Source organism: Girardinichthys multiradiatus, chromosome 20 (assembly GCF_021462225.1).
Source record: "Girardinichthys multiradiatus isolate DD_20200921_A chromosome 20, DD_fGirMul_XY1, whole genome shotgun sequence".
NCBI lineage: Eukaryota > Metazoa > Chordata > Actinopteri > Cyprinodontiformes > Goodeidae > Girardinichthys > Girardinichthys multiradiatus.
In genome coordinates this window covers 49,715,603-49,732,893 of record NC_061812.1, presented here as the reverse complement: position 1 = coordinate 49,732,893, position 17,291 = coordinate 49,715,603, and the positions used below count along the sequence as shown (strand labels likewise).

The window sequence follows — 17,291 nt, the reverse complement described above, 5'->3', positions numbered from 1 at the left end:
TATTTTCAGTTTTGTCATTTTTAGTCCAATACTTAACCATTTTTTAATTTGGTAAACTGTACGTATATTAGGGTAGTAGACATGTACTAAGACAGCAAGACAGCGGTGAGGTGTGTGGTAGGATTTACAGATGGGTTTAAGGTGGAGGTGGGATTACATTAAGAAAGACCTCTGATACCCTTCTTCTTTGGTTGATTGACAGATGAGGTGATGTACTATAGTTGTTTGCAGAAAACATTTGTTCTGTGTGAGAGGAGGGAACCAGTGGAAGAGAGTCTGGTTACATGAAAGGGATGCTCATGAAAGAGCTAGTGAATTAGAGGGAAACAGATGAACCCACAAGGAGTAGAGGAACTGAAGGTTGATGAGTCTAAGTACATAGGGTCAACCATTTAAAACTGAAGCTGAGGATGCAGACAAGGTGGAGATAGAGATATAACTGTATGAGTTAAAGGGAGTGAGACCTGCTATAATGGAAGGTTTGAAGATAGTTCACATTTTACACACAAAAGGTGTCAAAATAAGGTGAGATCTTTCCATGTAATTCGTGCAACATTTAGTAACTGCTCACAGTTAACTCCATAAAAGTTACAATAAATATCCTTATATGTAATTCATGCAATAATTATTAAAACACACAGTTGAAGCAGTGGGGAGTGAAACAAGCATGTTCTCATATTCTGGAGCTGAGAGACTGGAGAGGCCTGTGTGGAGCCACATATTATCTGCCACATGTTATCTGTGTTATCTTTTGCAAAAATATAAACACGTATATCCAAAGAAATGATGTATGATGATTTTATATTGTTTCACATGTATTGAATAAAATTTGTAATCTTTGATTAACAAGTTAAAAGATGTATGATTGAAATGTGGTTAAGAACTGAGAATTAGAGGAAAAACATTAAGGTTTGACATTCTCAATCAGCTATATATGAAAGAAATATAACATTAATCATTTGTAAAGCATGAATAAAAAGAATGAAGTGATGGTTTTGCAATGGTTTTTTAAAGTGAATGCTGAAAGCTGAAGAATGAAATGTGTAATACTGTGTAAAGTTTAAAACTGAGCAGAATAGGTTGCGCAATAACTGAGAAACCTAATAAGGGGCTGACTGGTGAAGGCATCAAGTGCTATAAAAACAATGCTGAGAGCAGAAACGGGGTTGTTTCCTCGCAGAAGACCAACGGACAAGTTCGGACGGAGAAAATAAGCTTGGATGGAAAAGGAACAGAGACACAGCCCCACTGATCGACTGCATTAAAAAAGAGGATCAACCCGTGGGCCCAGAAAGAACTGTGCCTCAAGATTAAGAATATGATTTCATCTAAAGCCTTTTTATCCAGACAACAGAAGTGAACTTGATCAGTGAACAGCTGATTGCTCTAAGTTTCAGGCTTCTGGAAGTCCTGAATCAACCTCATTTATGTGTCCGGGTTTCCTTCAACTCTTCAGCTTCTGGAAACTACTGTCTTCGGAGACAAATAACAACAAAGATCCTGTTTAACCATCGAAGCCTGGAGCATCAGTGCCTGCCACTTAAAGGAAGAAAACTGAAGATTAAGTCATATTCCCTTCAAGAAACCACTCGTTGTTACCAGAAGAATTCTTCTCCATCAGGTTCATGGATGAGCCTCCGTCTTCAAAGCCTCATCAAACCCACTAGTTTCAGCATCAGGGAAAGACAGGTTGAGTTGATGGATTCATTTCTATTATTGAAATTATTTTGTGATGCCGAATTTAAGCTGTTACTGACCCCTGCAAGAGCATTACTAATTAAAGAAAGCATATAAAATTCTAGTTAATTGGACATTCAATTATTTGAGTCACTGTATTTTTGGTTTTTCATTGGTGGTAAAACGTCTTGCTGCCTGGTTCCAAGATATTTTAGGAGGTTTTTATAGGTTGCCTAAAGCCAAGTTTGTTAAAACAGCGCCCTTGGAGCTCATGCTGAGCCACTAAAATTAACCTAGCCCATATACCAAGAGCCTGTTGTAAATTAGGGAATGAACAGCCGTGAACAAAAGTGATTGTCGAAGGTGTGGATGACTGTGATAGGCTACTCGGTCGCCCAGACCTCCAGTTGAAGAAGGGCGAGACTTTTGGATGAAGGCTGTCAGAGGCTAGGCGAGTCATTTCCCGACACCAGCTTAAACAGAACTTTCAGTAAACCTGCTTAGTAAGACCTTTCAGGTTTAGGGAAGTCCGGACCCGTTGGATGGAGAGCTGGATTGAGCAGTCCTCTTAGACATAGGGAAGTAGGAGGGAGGGGTTAGCTCATTGGACAACGAAAAGGCAACAACCAATAGAAAGAGTTGGTTAAGCCTCTGAGCTATGATACATAAATAATTTCTAGGATATAAAGCTTCTTGAACCCAAGGAATGAAGCAAGGGAGCAGCTTGCATTCACTAATTTGACCATTAATTCCTCTGGTTTTCAAAGTCTTTGAGTGTCAGATAGGCCATCTGTCTGATTGATGAAGCTTGGCTAAAATGACATCATGTTATAAAAAAATCAAAGTCTTGCAATGGTCCAATCAAAGTTTGATCCTTAACCAGTCATTTTTGTCTTTAGTAGAGGTTGATTTAATCAAATTTAAAACGTTTTAAGGTTGACGTTTGCTTTACGTTATTGTCTGGTGAATCAGTCTTTAAAACTGAAAGGGAGAGCAATGCAGGTTGGTAAGGTAGAGCAAAATATCCCAAAACACAGCTTCATGTTGACCTTTTATTCTTTATCGATACAATAAACTAAAATGTGGCCAGCGGTAAGGCTGCAACAATGACTCAATAAAAGCAATAAAAATTGATTATTAAGTGTTGGCAATGAATTTCATAATCGATTTGATCGTGCGATTTCTGCATCAGTCGCCATGTCACAGAGGTGTTTACGTCACCTTCAGAGCTTTGTCAATGCGGGCGGACTGAAATAAAAGAAAAAGAAAAAAACCGTAACCTGCGCAGCGAGCTGAACGGAGCGAAGTGGAGGCAGAGTGGAGGCGGTATTTTCAAAGGAAATTAAGTATATTCTACAAATGACCGACGCAGAGAAAACGGTTTAACCCAAGTCCTCAAAAGTGTGGGAGCACTTCACGCTTCACAAAACTACACTGCATTTTGTTGATGAAAATAAACAATTAACACTTCCATTTTTGAAAGCATTCTTTGTTTACTGCATTTCTTACTGTGAACCATTACGATGAACAGGACAGCTCGTTGAGCAGGTCCACTGAACAGAGGAGACCTGGCAGTCGCTCTCAGTCTAGCAGCTGGGGTGAACATCTGCTCAGACTGTTGCAGGCGTCGGTTGTGAGGAGCCGCAGTTTAAAATGCTGTCTTCTTCAGGACAGTGAAAGAAACATCACTGCATGACTAGAGACAAAATAGGTCTTCTTGGAGAATCACAAAAAGCAGACTGTATTTTACTTTGGGTCCAAGGTTTGTTCCAAGATGCAGTTTTTTACTCGACCAGTGAGATCAAGACGTTCATGCAGTTGTCCTCCCCAATGCAGCCTGTGGAGAGATGAGTGCAAAGGGAAAGGACACTGCAGAGTTCTGTAGCTCCTTCATGGGAGCTCTCGTGAAAAGAGGTCAATACTGTGCATTCTCGGATTTAGAATTTTTACCAGCTTTGTGCATAGTTCAGTCCTTTTTGTTTCTCTCATTGCTGGGCCAATACTCTCTCACATACACTGTCAAACTAACTTACACTATAATACTCTCTTACATACACAATCATAGTCACTCAAATACACTATCACAGTCTCTCTCAGATACATCATCATAGTCTTTTACACACACCGTCACCTTCTCACATTATCATCTCAGAACACTGCCATAGTCTGCCTCACATAGACTATCGTAGTCTTTTTTTTTTACTAAAGCATAATCCAGTTTGAGTTAGAATATTCTAAGTGTCCTTGGGAAAGTTAGTGTGTGTGTCCAAGGGAAATAGGTGTGCAAAGAGTAAAGAGGTGTGCGTAAAAGTATAGGTTTTTCAAACCCAAACTAAATTCTCTTTTAATGAAAAGAAAAACTGTTCAAAACTAGTTGATGTTTTGTAAAACTTAGAAAATTGAAAAACAAAGATCCAAAAAAGGCAGTTCAGGACTTTAATTTGTAATCCGGCCCACATGGGATCTGTGCAGTTAATAAACTTAAAGAAATAAATTTGACCATCTTTCTGGTACTGTTTTTTACAGGGGAATGGACACGAGCGAGATTTTCTGGACGATACCAGAGTGTTCATTATGGATATGTATAATCACAACATCTATCCAGGGGACCTATACGCCAAACGTAAGTTAGAGCGCTGTTGATTTTCCACCCAAAGTTACATTTTTCTTCTATAACTCTTCCTGAATCCAAATCTTACATCTGGCCTGGACTCACTGCTGAGCATTTAGCACATGCTGAAACCCCAGCACTGCTTTGTATTCCTGGATAGAGGTCGAGGCTGGAGAGCTTCTGTCTTCACTGCCATCCCACTGATGTCACTGTGTGCTACTACTACAACACAATAATCCCATCTTTTCACAGATGATTCTGTTAATACATCTGTGTTCATCTGACAGGATGTGCATCATAATTTTCTGTCCACATTCCATCATTCCTGACATTAAAATGCCTTCATCCTTATGTATTTTCTCTGAATTTAATTGCATCCAAGATATTTTATTAAGCAAGGCAGGGCAAGCAATAAGACAATGGAAAGTGCTTTACAAGATGAAAAAAGTATATTTACAGTACATTTTTGCTTACCGAGCAAGCAGGTCAACAGACAATGCAGTTCCACTTGGGTTAACACTTCATTCTGCGCCACCTCAGCCACCCAAGGATGTACGCCAGGATCCTGTTTGTAGATTTCAGCTCGGCCCTTAACACCATCAACCTAGACATCCTCCACCAGAAGCTCACCAGGCCTCCACTTGTCAGTGGATCACCAGCTTCCTGACCGGCAGCAGCATGGGAGGCCGGGAATCATCTTCTCCTGCTCAAGAATCATCAGCACCGGTGTCCCCCAGGGGTGTGTTATCTCCCCCCTTCTTATCTCTCTTTACACAAATGACTGCTCCTCCGCTGACTTGTTTATGATGGTCATCTTCTACACTGCCATCATTCAGCCTCTTTTGTGCTCATCCATCACTGGGTGGTTTGGCTCATCTACACAGCAGGACAGGTCCAAACTGCAACAAACAACTAGGTATGCAAAGAGGGTCATCAGGGCTGACCTTCCCTCCAACCAGAACATCTACAGGTCTATTGTCAGAAAAACTAAAATCTCTGCAGACCCCACACATCCTGGACACAAACTGTTTAGATGTAGTTGGCGCTACACAGCTCTAATGGCAAAACAAGCTGCAACAAAGACTGGGGGAAGACGTTTCTCTCTGATGGACACAATGAACACCTCCGTCAGATTAGTTAGCTACCCTGATGGAAACAAGTAAGCATATTTACATATATCTCAACCTGCCTTCCATTTTTCATATATAGATTAAAATTCACACACCCTTGTACATACTGTTTCTTGTTCTAATGTATGTGTTTTTACACATTGTGGTTGTTTGGATTGATGTTGATATATGATGTGAGCGATGGAAACCGAAGTCAAGTTCTTTGTTTGTGCACACAAATCTGGCCAATTTAATTTATTCTGATTTTGGTTCTGGATGCAATGACCAAAACATAAGAAAGGACTTTGCAGTCACATAATAAAATATATTAAAGAAAAGTTGGACAAAACAATAAAATTAAGGATGTTTCAGTTAAAATTGATCAATCAAAAACAGATCTAAACAAATGGGGTTTTAACCTTGATTTAAATGATCTCAGGGTTTCTGCATTTTTGCAGTTGTCTTGTAATTAGTTCCAGATTAGTGGAGCATAAGAACTGAAAGCTGCTTCCCCGTGTTTGGTTCTGGTGATGCAGAGTAAACTTGAAGCAGAAGTCCTTAGTAGTCTGGAAGGTTGATACAACAACAATAAATCTTTAATGTATTTTGGTGCTAAGCCATTCAGTGACTTAAAAACTAACAGAAGTCTTTTCTCTGAGATACAGGGAGCCAGTGTAAGGGCTTTAAAACGACTTTTTTCAATTTTAGTGAGGATGCAGGCTCACTACTCTTCTTATTAAGGTCAAATGACAATGCATTCTGGGTTGTTTAGGATAAGCTGCAGCGCAATATTCTGTTTGATATTCCCCTCAAAGACTAATTTAAGTTAAAAAACTAAAGCAAAATGTATTGGAAAAAATGGGGGTTTATTTGTTAGTGATTTTCGCTGCATTTGCAGTTGCATTTTATTTGAACATTCAAACTTAAAAGGAATTATAATTAAGCTTGTTGGTTATTTTAAATGTTGTTCAGTAAAATGAAAGATTCCATTAGTGACCAGTCATGTTTTGTTACATAAAAGAGAGAGTTACTTACCTGACCCTTGCTGTAGTTGTACATTATGAAATGGGCTGTAAATAAGCACCTGTGGGCTTAAATGTCTCCTTAACCATCCTTGTATTAATGTATTCTATCTTCAGGAGCCATAAAGAGGAAGGTGGAGCTGGACTGGGGCACTGAAGATTTTGAGTACCTTCAGAAGGTTGAGCTTCACGCTGGGGGAGCGCTGAACGAGGTCCACCCTGATATCATTGTTTATAATGCAGGGACAGACATCTTGGATGGGGATCCCCTCGGAGGCCTCTCCATATCACCACAGGTACACCACCTTCTCTGATAGCTTTCCCTTAAATTTTACAGAGAACCTTCAGGTGCTGCTTCTCAAAGCTTTTTATTATTCTGTTCTTCTGTAGGAAAGGAAAAATAAAGGATAAATAAAAGTGTCTGTCTGTCTGTCTGTCTGTCTGCCATAACCAGTTAAAATGGCTGCCTACTCTAAATTATAAACCAGAAAGCAAAAATATTAGTTCATGATCATATTATTATTATCCTGAAAAGACTTTTTTTACCATTAGAAAGTATACCTTTTAGTAAGGTTTCTTACTTGACCTATGGAGGCAGAACTGTGTTATACACCCATCACGCTATTTCATTTCTGCCTTGCATTTCAGTTGTATAGTAAGATAAGCTGCCTTCGGTAAATAACATTCCAACATTGCCTTCCTACTCATTAGTTACTGCATGCTGCAGAGGGTTTTTTGGAAGTGTTAAAGAGAAACGATTTTTTAAGCAATTAGAAGCTATTGGATTTTAAGGTGTTTGGAAGGTCTTCCTTGCAGCTTAGAGGGGCATTATTATTGTGTAAGTTTTGGCAATTCTCTTGTTGCACACAACTTTAACATGGTTAAGTACAGAGGCAGCACACAGTTGGTGATAAATAGTTTATTTATTTATATTTGCTGACTAGGCGACATTAACTAAAATCGTAGGTTCAAAAGTGAGCGCAGATAACCCAGTGTGAAGGCCGACCAGCTTCATCTGTGGTTATTTCCAACCATTGGAAGGCTTCTTTCCATGGTGGATCGATGCCAGACCTTCGTTTCTTTTGCTTGTTAAGGCCTCTGCGTCACCCGATTTGTGGTTAGCAGCTACCGGGATGAGCAACGTAACGTGATATGATGCAGTTTATACCTATCCTTTGAAGCTGACATGATTTTAGAAATCTTCACTGTTAGTGGTCGCTCAGGGTCATAGGGTGAAAGGAAAAGGGAACAGGCTCATCGCATGCGCAATAGCCGACATATAAACCACACGGAGAGGGAGCCCAGATGTCGGTCAAAGGGCCGTAATGTGCAGCGTAACGGTGACAACTTTCAGCGTAGCGGGCCGCTGAATGCGCTGGGAGAACCCTGCTTACATTGCTGCTCCATCGCTCTTTCCTGCAGTTTGGTCCTACAACAACCTTACAAAGCCTGACAAGAACTTATAGGAAGGCACAAGCCATTGAGTTATCTTGAAATTTATTCAAAATTCTGTTGTCTGCAGTAGATACAGTCTCCTTCAGTTTAAGAACGTAAATCATGTACATACACAAGTTAAAATCTCCAACATATAACCAGGTGTAAGGGCAGCATGGCCAAAATGCCATTGTAGCCCAAGTACTGGAGGCCATATGTTCTTTCCTTTCTGTTTGACTTCCTCCTACCTGTGTTTTCATACAGCACACCTAATGTTCTTTCTTTAATAAACATCTTCTTTTTTTTTCTTTCCGCTGCTGTGGAAAGGCAACCCCATCATTTTTAATAAGTGGAGATTGTAATACATTTATTGTAACTTAGTTCTACATGGAACGCCTTTAACTTCCACCCATTCTTTGTTGTTTTTAGTTAGTTAGGAGTATCTAGTCTTTTTCCTCTCATATGCCTCCTCAACACCATTTAACAATAACGGTTTTGTTGTTTGCTTTTGCTTTATGGACCACAGCACAATGTCTGACCACAATCTTCAGAGGGAAAGCAAGCTTTTTGTCCAGAACAACTTCCATTTTTACATTTTTATATCCTGAACAGGTCGTAGAATGTTTGTATCTCTTGATGTTGTGTACTGCTCTTGCGGTTGGCCCAACAAATGGTGTAAATTGAGTCTTTCCATTGATGTTGTGGAAGAGCATTTATGATGGTTCACCGTTCCAAAGAAACCAAAGGTTTTCTGTCAGGCTCAGAAATAATTACCCACTGTGGCTAATAGTCAGCAAATTCAATCAGCCACATACAACGTTGATTAGCCACCATCTGATTACAGCGCTGGTTAAAAAAGAAACTTCCATGGTTTAAACTGAACTCAAAAGTCACTTATTACAAGCTTAGACAAAGACCTTTGAGGAGAAACCGCAGACTAAAACAATCAGTAGAGCAGTGCTGGTTGTAAATATAAAGCAACTCATTAAATGTTCTTGTCACTGTGTCTAGCTACTGGTAACTAGGTCCTGCTTCTCACTGACCAGCAGTGTTCTCTAGAAACCAGATGCTGGTTAGGTTGTAACAACTATTACACAGATCCATATTCCCTGATGTTACTGAGCAGAAGATTTCTCACAATCTACAAAATCTGACAAGTTTATTAGGTGAAGCTGTTCATTGGTGGATGCTGCCTTTCATTTTGGGATGAGGCCTTGCGAATGATTGTAGAATTGCACCGCACAAGGTGGCAACATGTTGGAGTACCTCTGCTATTTTCACTGCTTTATTCTTTCACAAATCTACCTTGTTCAGGTACCAAGAAAATTTACTGATCAGTCCTCATTGACTATAAAGCTGTCACTGATGTCCCACATCTTAAAATTCCTGTAAAATCTGCTGCTGACCTACGTGAGTAAGCACACAACCACATATCAGAACCCCTGCGGTTTGCTTATCACCATGGAGGTGGAGTTAAAGAAGCTATCATACATTTGCTCCCCAAACCCACTTTCATCTGGGCAAAGCAGGCAGCGCTAGGAAAATAATGCTCTTTGATTTCTCCAGAGCATTTAACACAATTCAACCTCATTTCAGAATTTGCCAGAAACTCCATAAGACTCAGGTGGAGGCCTCAACAATCTCCTGGATCAAAGACTACCTGACAAACAGACCACAGTTTGTGAGACTGAAGGGTTATGAGTCTAACCAGGTAGTCAGCAGCACAGGAGCACCACAGGGGACTGTACTCTCACCATTCCTTTTCACTCTGTACACCTCAGACTTCCAGTACAAGACAGACTCCTGTCATCTGTAGAAATACTCTGCGGTCGTATGGTGTATCAGAGATGGACAGGAAGAGAGCTGATGGACTGATTTGTGGCATTGTGAGGAAACAATCATCTCATCTTAAAGGCGAACAGAAACAGGAGAAACAGTAATAGGTCAAACACTTTTTCCATCATGAGAGAAGTGGAGATGGTGGTAGAGTATAAATACTTCAGTGTTCACCTGGACTGGACTGGAGATGCAACTGTGAAGGTGTCTACAAGAAGGGACAGGGCAGACTGTACTTCTTGAGGAAGCGTAGGACCTTCAGTGTTTCCAGCAAGATGCTGCATATCTTCTATAAGTCTGTTGTGGAGAGTATTGTCTCTTCTGCCATCATCTGCTGGGGTAGCAGCATCAAAGCCAGGGACTTAAAAAAGCTCAACAAACTGATAAAGAAGGCTGGTTCTGTTCTGGGGACTCTTCTGGAATCTCTGGAGATCAATGTGCCAAGAAGGATTCTTCATAAAATTAAGAATATTACGGACAGGCCGAAACATCATCTTTCTCAGATTGTCATACAACTGTTTTCAGTCAGAGACTTCTTGAGATCTGCTGTAATACTGACTGCTGCAGGAGATCCTTTATAGCCACAGCCATAACCATCTACAAGAACTCTTTGAAGAAATGTGGATAATATGAGTTACAACAACAAAAATCTTTGCGAGCAATGTTTTACGCACAACTTGGAATGTACAAAAATGAATGTTGTGTGAAAATGTGCAGAAGCCACGCAAACCTTTCAGAAAACTAAAACTCACCGAAATCCACTAGAATATGACTCCATTCAGTTTTATTTAATTCATGGAGCATCATACTTGATGTGTTTTTTATGAAGAAAATGAAAAGAACCTCAGTTCGATGTAAATTGTAGAACCTCTTTTGTTTTTGTCAACTGTGGGTTTATTGCACATCGATCTGTTTGCTGAAGGGCATAAAATACATGTGAATCATCTAAGGGGCACTTTCATTCTCACTGAAAAAGAAAACTGTGTCGGATCAGCAAATTAATTCCAAACAAGTCAGGTTTGATGATTCCTACGGTGGTCAAGCTGTAGACAATCACACATGAGCATAAATAGCTGCATAAAGTTGCACGTAACTGTGGAACGATGGCAGCTTTGGCTCAGCTGGAGAATGGAAGACTTTGGAAGGAGCATTTTATTCAGAGATCGTACTCACCTGCTGGTACATGATGATGCATGGCTTATTGGCCAGTTTAGATTGCCCAGGGCAATTATTTTGTAGCTCTGCAAAGAGCTGGTCTCAGTGTGAGGGAAACCAGGAGGACCTGTGTGTCGCCAGTTTCAGTTCTCACTACGCTGTGGTCCTTTCAACCGGCACTTTTTCAGAGGGAGCTGACTGACGAGTCGAGTTTTTAAAACTCATCCCTGAGCTAGGCCATGCCAGCCATATGGGTCGGTCTCCTCCTCCACACGTTGCTCAGATATATAAAGTTCTCCTAAACTGTGTCTCTCATTTGCAGCGAGGAGATGATTTCTGAATGTAATCAGAGCTATGGGCTGTACTCATACTGCTATAAGGGCCCCATCTGTAAGTGAATATGAATTTATGAATAGAAGGCATTTTCATTCAATGTATGTGCAACCTGTTTGTAACGCACTAATGTGTCTCAAAATGCAATGGCACGTTGAACTCCTCAGCTCATGATTCCCATAATAACACATAGTTACAGTGCCTTGTGAAAGTACTCGGCCCCCTTGAACTTTTCAACCTTTTGCCACATTTCAGGCTTCAAACATAAATATATAAAATTAAATTTTTTTTTGAAGAATCAACAACAAGTGGGACACAATCGTGAAGTGGAATGAAATTTATTGGATGTGTCAAACTTTTTTAACAGATAAAAAACTGAAAGTGGGGCGTGCAATATTATTCGGCCCCTTTACTTTCAGTGCAGCAAACTCAGTCCAGAAGTTCAGTGAGGATCTCTAAATGATCCAATGTTGTCCCAAATGACTGATGATGATAAATAGAATCCACCTGTGTGTAATCAAGTCTCCGTATAAATGCACCTGCTCTGTGATAGTCTCAGGGTTCTGTTCAAAGCGCAGAGAGCATCATGAAGACCAAGGAACACACCAGGCAGGTCCGAGATACTGTTGTGGAGAAGTTTAAAGCCGGATTTGGATACAAAAAGATTTCCCAAGCTTTAAACATCCCAAGGAGCACTGTGCAAGCAATCATATTGAAATGGAAGGAGTATCAGACCACTGCAAATCTACCAAGACCCGGCCGTCCCTCTAAACTTTCATCTGGAACAAGGAGAAGACTGATCAGAGATACAGCCAAGAGGCCCATGATCACTCTGGATGAACTGCAGAGATCTACAGCTGAAGTGGGAGATTCTGTCCATAGGACAACAATCAGTCGTACACTGCACAAATCTGGCCTTTATGCAAGAGTGGCATGAAGAAAGCAATTTCTCAAAGATATCCATAAAAAGTCTCGTTTAAAGTTTGCCACAAGCCACCTGGGAGACACACTAAACATGTGGAAGAAGGTGCTCAGGTCAGATGAAACCAAAATCAAACTGTTTGGCCACAATGCAAAATGATATGTTTGACGTAAAAGCAACACAGCTCATGGTGGTGACAGCATCATGGTTTGGGTCTGCTTTTCATCAGCAGGGACAGGGAAGATGGACAAAATTGATGGGAAGATGGATGGGTCCAAATACAGGACCATTCTGGAAGAAAACCTGTTGGAGTCTGCAAGAGACCTGAGACTGGGACGGAGATTTATCTTCCAACATGACAATGATTCAAAACATAAAGCCAAATCTACAATGGAATGGTTCACAAATAAATGTATCCAGGTGTTGGAATGGCCAAGTCAAAGTCCAGACCTCAATCCAATCCAGAATCTGTGGAAAGAGCTGAAGACTGCTCTTCACAAACACTCTCCATCCAACCTCACTGAGCTCCAGCTGTTTTGCAATGAAGAATGGGCAAGAATTTCAGTCTCTCTGTGCAAAACTGATAGAAACAAACCCCAAGAGACTTGCAGCTGTAATTGCAGCAAAGGGTGGCGTTACAAAGTATTAACGCAAGGGGGCTGAATAATATTGCACGCTCCACTTTTCAGCTTTTTATTTGTTAAACAAGTTTGACACATCCAATAAATTTCATTCCACTTCACAATTGTGTCCCACTTGTTGTTGATTCTTCACAAAAAATTAAAATTTCATATCTTTATGTTTGAAGCCTGAAATGTGGCAAGAGGTTGAAAAGTTCAAGGGGGCCGAATACTTTCGCAAGGCACTGTATGTGTTGGCAACAAACCTCCAGCAGGCTCCTGTTCACGATGCCTGGCTTCTAGGTGATTCTCTGTTTTTTTTTTATGTGACGTCCTGAATGGTTGTAAAGATTTAAGGTACTTCACATTGTGTGTGTGGTGACAGTCTTCCTAATTGAAATATGGGAGGCATATTCACATCATTACAATAATCAGCATTGAGCTGTAATTGAGCTTAGTGCCATGTGGATTTAATGCAGACATTGTAGAGCTAAACAGGTTCGAGCTGACAACCTGTTTATTTCAAGTCAGGTTCTTCTAGTCGCTCTAATGTCATTCAGGAAGTTGTTGGTTTGCTGTAATTTATTAAAAACATCCCTCATGGTGTGTACACACCGTTATTTTTACTGCCAACAGGAACCAATCTTTGACTGTCACAGCACCGTTGCCATGGGTATTTGGACATGTGATGAGTGGCTATTTATACCACTTTACATATGTATTTATGGGCGGGGACTGGGCGGTCCATGTGCCACATGCAGCTACGTCACATCCACCCAAATTGGGATGTATGAAGGCTATGAGTGCGGTGACATGTCTGCGGACGGTTTCGCACAACTGAATTCCTTTGTGCGCAAGAAGTTTCAGAATTTTTTCCTACTACCAACCTTTAGTATGAAAGTTGCACACTTTTGTACATGAGGCCCCAGATCACTAAAATATACACTGCTATCAGCTTAATAACAATCAAAAATACAATTACACAACTCCAAATAAATATACCATTTAACATGGCATCGGTCGAACTTCTCACTTTTGAATACACATGCCTAATTACTCTGAGGCTCGCAGCTACTTTATGTGAATAACAGAAATAAAGTGCAGTGCTTATTTGTCTCTATAAAAGTAAAAGAAACTCCTAAAATTGAAGTTTCTGGGATATCGTGTTGTTTCAACTACACAACCCCGCGAGACTTCCAAGGTGCAGGGTAACGTTCTGCTAACCTAAACCCTGGCTGATAAACCTTATAGAAATTAGCAGAAAAGTGCACAGAAACTGCTTCACAGTATCATCTACTGATAAAATAATATGTAAAACCTTACAAAGTAGGTTTGATGTGTTTTCACCGTGTACTGACCTGAAAAAAAATACAAGCAGGAGAGAGCAATGATGACCGGAGTGTTGCTTTTATCATCCAGATTGTGTTTGAGGAAAACAGGAAGTTCACCGTAAAACCAACGTGGGGCAACACCTCCAAACAAAAGTTCCACTTTGGTGTTACCATTCCCCATTCTAATTAAGCTCAGGAAAGCATAGAATACAATAAATATATGTCAAAATGTAATATTACACAATAATCAAAAACAAATTTTTAGATGCCTCACACACAACACTGCAGTTCTTGTTTCAAACAGATGGCACTGCAAAACAAATCTGGCTGAAATCACCAATCAGTAGCAGAAGAAGACTCTTTAGAGAAGTATTCCTAATATACAACTCTAACGATGCAGTTTGACAACATAAGTGATCACTTAAAAAAGAAATACCTAAAACAATTATTTTCCAATACATATTTCCTGTTTACATTCAGACGTGCATATGCTTGTTAAAACAAATGTTTGTTCAGACTCTGGCAGACTCCAAAAATGGGCATGTGCATTACTGCCCAAAGACACCCACCTCCCAACAGGGGAACCACTGGCATTTTGAACTTGAGGATGGCAATGGAAGTCATAAACCAGGTGTACAGTGTTGGGTCCACGTTATTCTCCCATGCTCTGTTGTACTTTACACAACACATGCACAGTGATTTATGCAGAACACTTTTACATCCTGGCTTTATAGTATTTTCTAAAAGGGGTATTTTGGATGATACTTACATGATCCTTTGATTGGCTTCTAATGGCTGAAATCTGGATGGTTTCACTTATTGTAGTGCCTGTTAGACTGCATTCACTTGTTATAATTACAGAGCATTTAGACTGAAAATGCTGCTGTTAGATTGCATGAGCTGTTTCTCTGTCCTTGCAGGAATATGTTTCCCTTTCGAAGCAGCAGTGCCCGACAAAATCAATTAATGAGGAAATTAGAAATGTTGCTGTGGGCAGATCCACATGAGTTAGATTTAGATTTATTGCATTCTGTGAACATACTTCCTGCCTAGGACCCTTCACATTCCAGCAAATAATTAGAACAAATAATAATATTACAATAATATTACCAAATGTGTTAGTGGTGGTGGAGTGCTGATTTAAATTGCACAACTAATTTTTTGTTTAGGCTAGTAAATGGCCTGAAAAAAGTGGTGCAGATCTTATAATAATTGTCGGAAATTCTGGTTAGGCATGTTCTTCTGTAAACGTCTGAAGGCTTGAAGAGACTGACAGCTTTTCCTTCTTTCTTCCTGCCAGGGCATAGTTAAGAGAGATGAGATCGTGTTCAGGGCTGCGAAGCAGCGAGGGATTCCCATCCTCATGGTGACATCAGGAGGATACCAGAAGAAAACGGCACGGATCATTGCGGACTCCATTCTTAACTTACACCAGCAGGGTCTGATTGGACCCGAAGCCATGGAGGGGGAGGGATTGTCATCACTGGCAACCCACTTGATGTGCAGCTCTGGATCTGCAGGATCAGTACACACCGTTGTGTGAGCAGCAGTGAGCCCTAAGCTAACACTCCCAGGTGTGACATTTTAAAAGGGACTGAAGTAACTTTATGGTGTGCAGTTTGTTTCAGAAATTAACAATAATATTCTGTAATCTCAGAGTCCATGAAAACTGGTTAAGTAATGGGTGTTTGCAAATACACAAAGATTGTTTATGTAAATAATGGAGAAAAAAAATGAAGTTAAACAATGAACTTTATTATGTTTCATAACCATGTGCCATAGAATGTGTTTATTGTGTGTTTGATGGCACATCATTGAGAGGGACTCTTTCATCTCAGGAAAAGCAAGAAAAAAAACAATGACATATATTAAGGTTTCATGTACTCAGATAAAAGTATGTTGAAAGCATCTTATTTGCCTGCTCCCTCAGTTTGTTATTATGAAGATGAAAAACGTTTTCAACACTCAGACTATAATATTTAATGGAACTTTAATGGTTTCATTGCCCAGAAATATAAAAAACATTAATTTGGGTTTAAAGTCAAGCTTTTGTTAATATGAAGATAATCTTTTACTACCGTATTTTGCTGTCTAAATCAGCTGCGATATCAGTAGTAAATATTATCTCTAGATAACATTATTTTTATTACATTAAATGTTGTACTAAATAAATCCGTTTGACATGTTTGTATCTTTGAGTTACTTTTGCCCATTATAAGGCTTTGGTGCGCCCTTATTTCAGATAAATATTATAGGTTTATTATAAGTAATTGTGAAATATCTTGTCTTATGGTTTCAGGCTAGGGATGGGTACCTTTCACATTTGAACCGATGCCAGGTACCTGGATATTGATACCTGTACTCAACAGTACCTGTTTTCAGTACTTTTGTGTGTGTTTATGTGGTAATAAATTTTAATTCTTTTAATAATAAAATCTCAAAAATTTTCAATTTAACATATTTACATTTCAATATATAAACTTTAATGAAGATATAACATCCAGCTGTTTGTCTTGTAATATCTTAGTTGTTTCAAACATTTCTTCAACATAAAAAACCCTTTACTGACCACGCAGTGTTTTTTCTTAATAATGCACAGATTAAAACCCCGCCATGTTGCTGGCTGCAGACGACAAGCCGCTAACGGATGCAGGCGTGCTAACGGTGCCGAATGCAGGAGTTGTAGCCGTAGATCTCAGGCTGATGTCGACTGTCTCTTCAGCCTTGAGAAAAATTTTTAGCTTAACCAGGTGCTTCCTCGGATTAGAAATATTCCCGCCACTGGCCTTGCACTTCGCGTCACTGATATTGCAGCGGGTGTAATCTGCATCGCATTTTGAAAAGTGGAGCCATGCTTTCTATGTATCAGCCCTGCTTGCTTTGACTGTACCAGCGGCTACTGACATCATTACACCCTTGTTCATGCATGCTGCAATAATGTCCTGCATGGACAAATCGTCCACTCCCTCAGTGTCACAATGATGTGTTTAGGTACCGAAACATGGTACCGTTTGATTTTACATGAATCGGCACTCAGTAGTACCAACGGAATTTGGCCGGTATCTATAAGAGTACCGAATTCGGTACCATCCCTATTTCAGGCACTCCTAAAATGGACCATATTTATATTTGCTGGCGACTGTACCTCCTTAAAGGCGTCACTGTTTGAGCACCACAATCCAAGCAGGCCCAAAGTAAATAGAATCAGGATCAGATTGTGTGCATAAACAAGGAATGTTTG

At 40.0% G+C, this 17,291-nt stretch overlaps 1 protein-coding gene across 8 annotated transcripts in view; it reads left to right on the top strand.

Annotated features, from left to right (window-relative positions):
• hdac11 (histone deacetylase 11) overlaps positions 1 to 16,506 on the top strand; it is a 48,875-nt gene extending 32,369 nt beyond the window's left edge. For all 8 annotated transcript variants that reach the window (XM_047347945.1, XM_047347943.1, XM_047347941.1 and 5 more), the window contains exons 9-11: positions 4,204 to 4,300; positions 6,537 to 6,715; positions 15,351 to 16,506. In XM_047347945.1, coding sequence (XP_047203901.1) covers positions 4,204 to 4,300; positions 6,537 to 6,715; positions 15,351 to 15,593 — 519 coding nt within the window. In that variant the 3' untranslated portion in view covers positions 15,594 to 16,506. The remainder of the gene's footprint in view (positions 1 to 4,203; positions 4,301 to 6,536; positions 6,716 to 15,350) is intronic.
• The last annotated feature ends 785 nt before the right edge of the window (positions 16,507 to 17,291 follow it).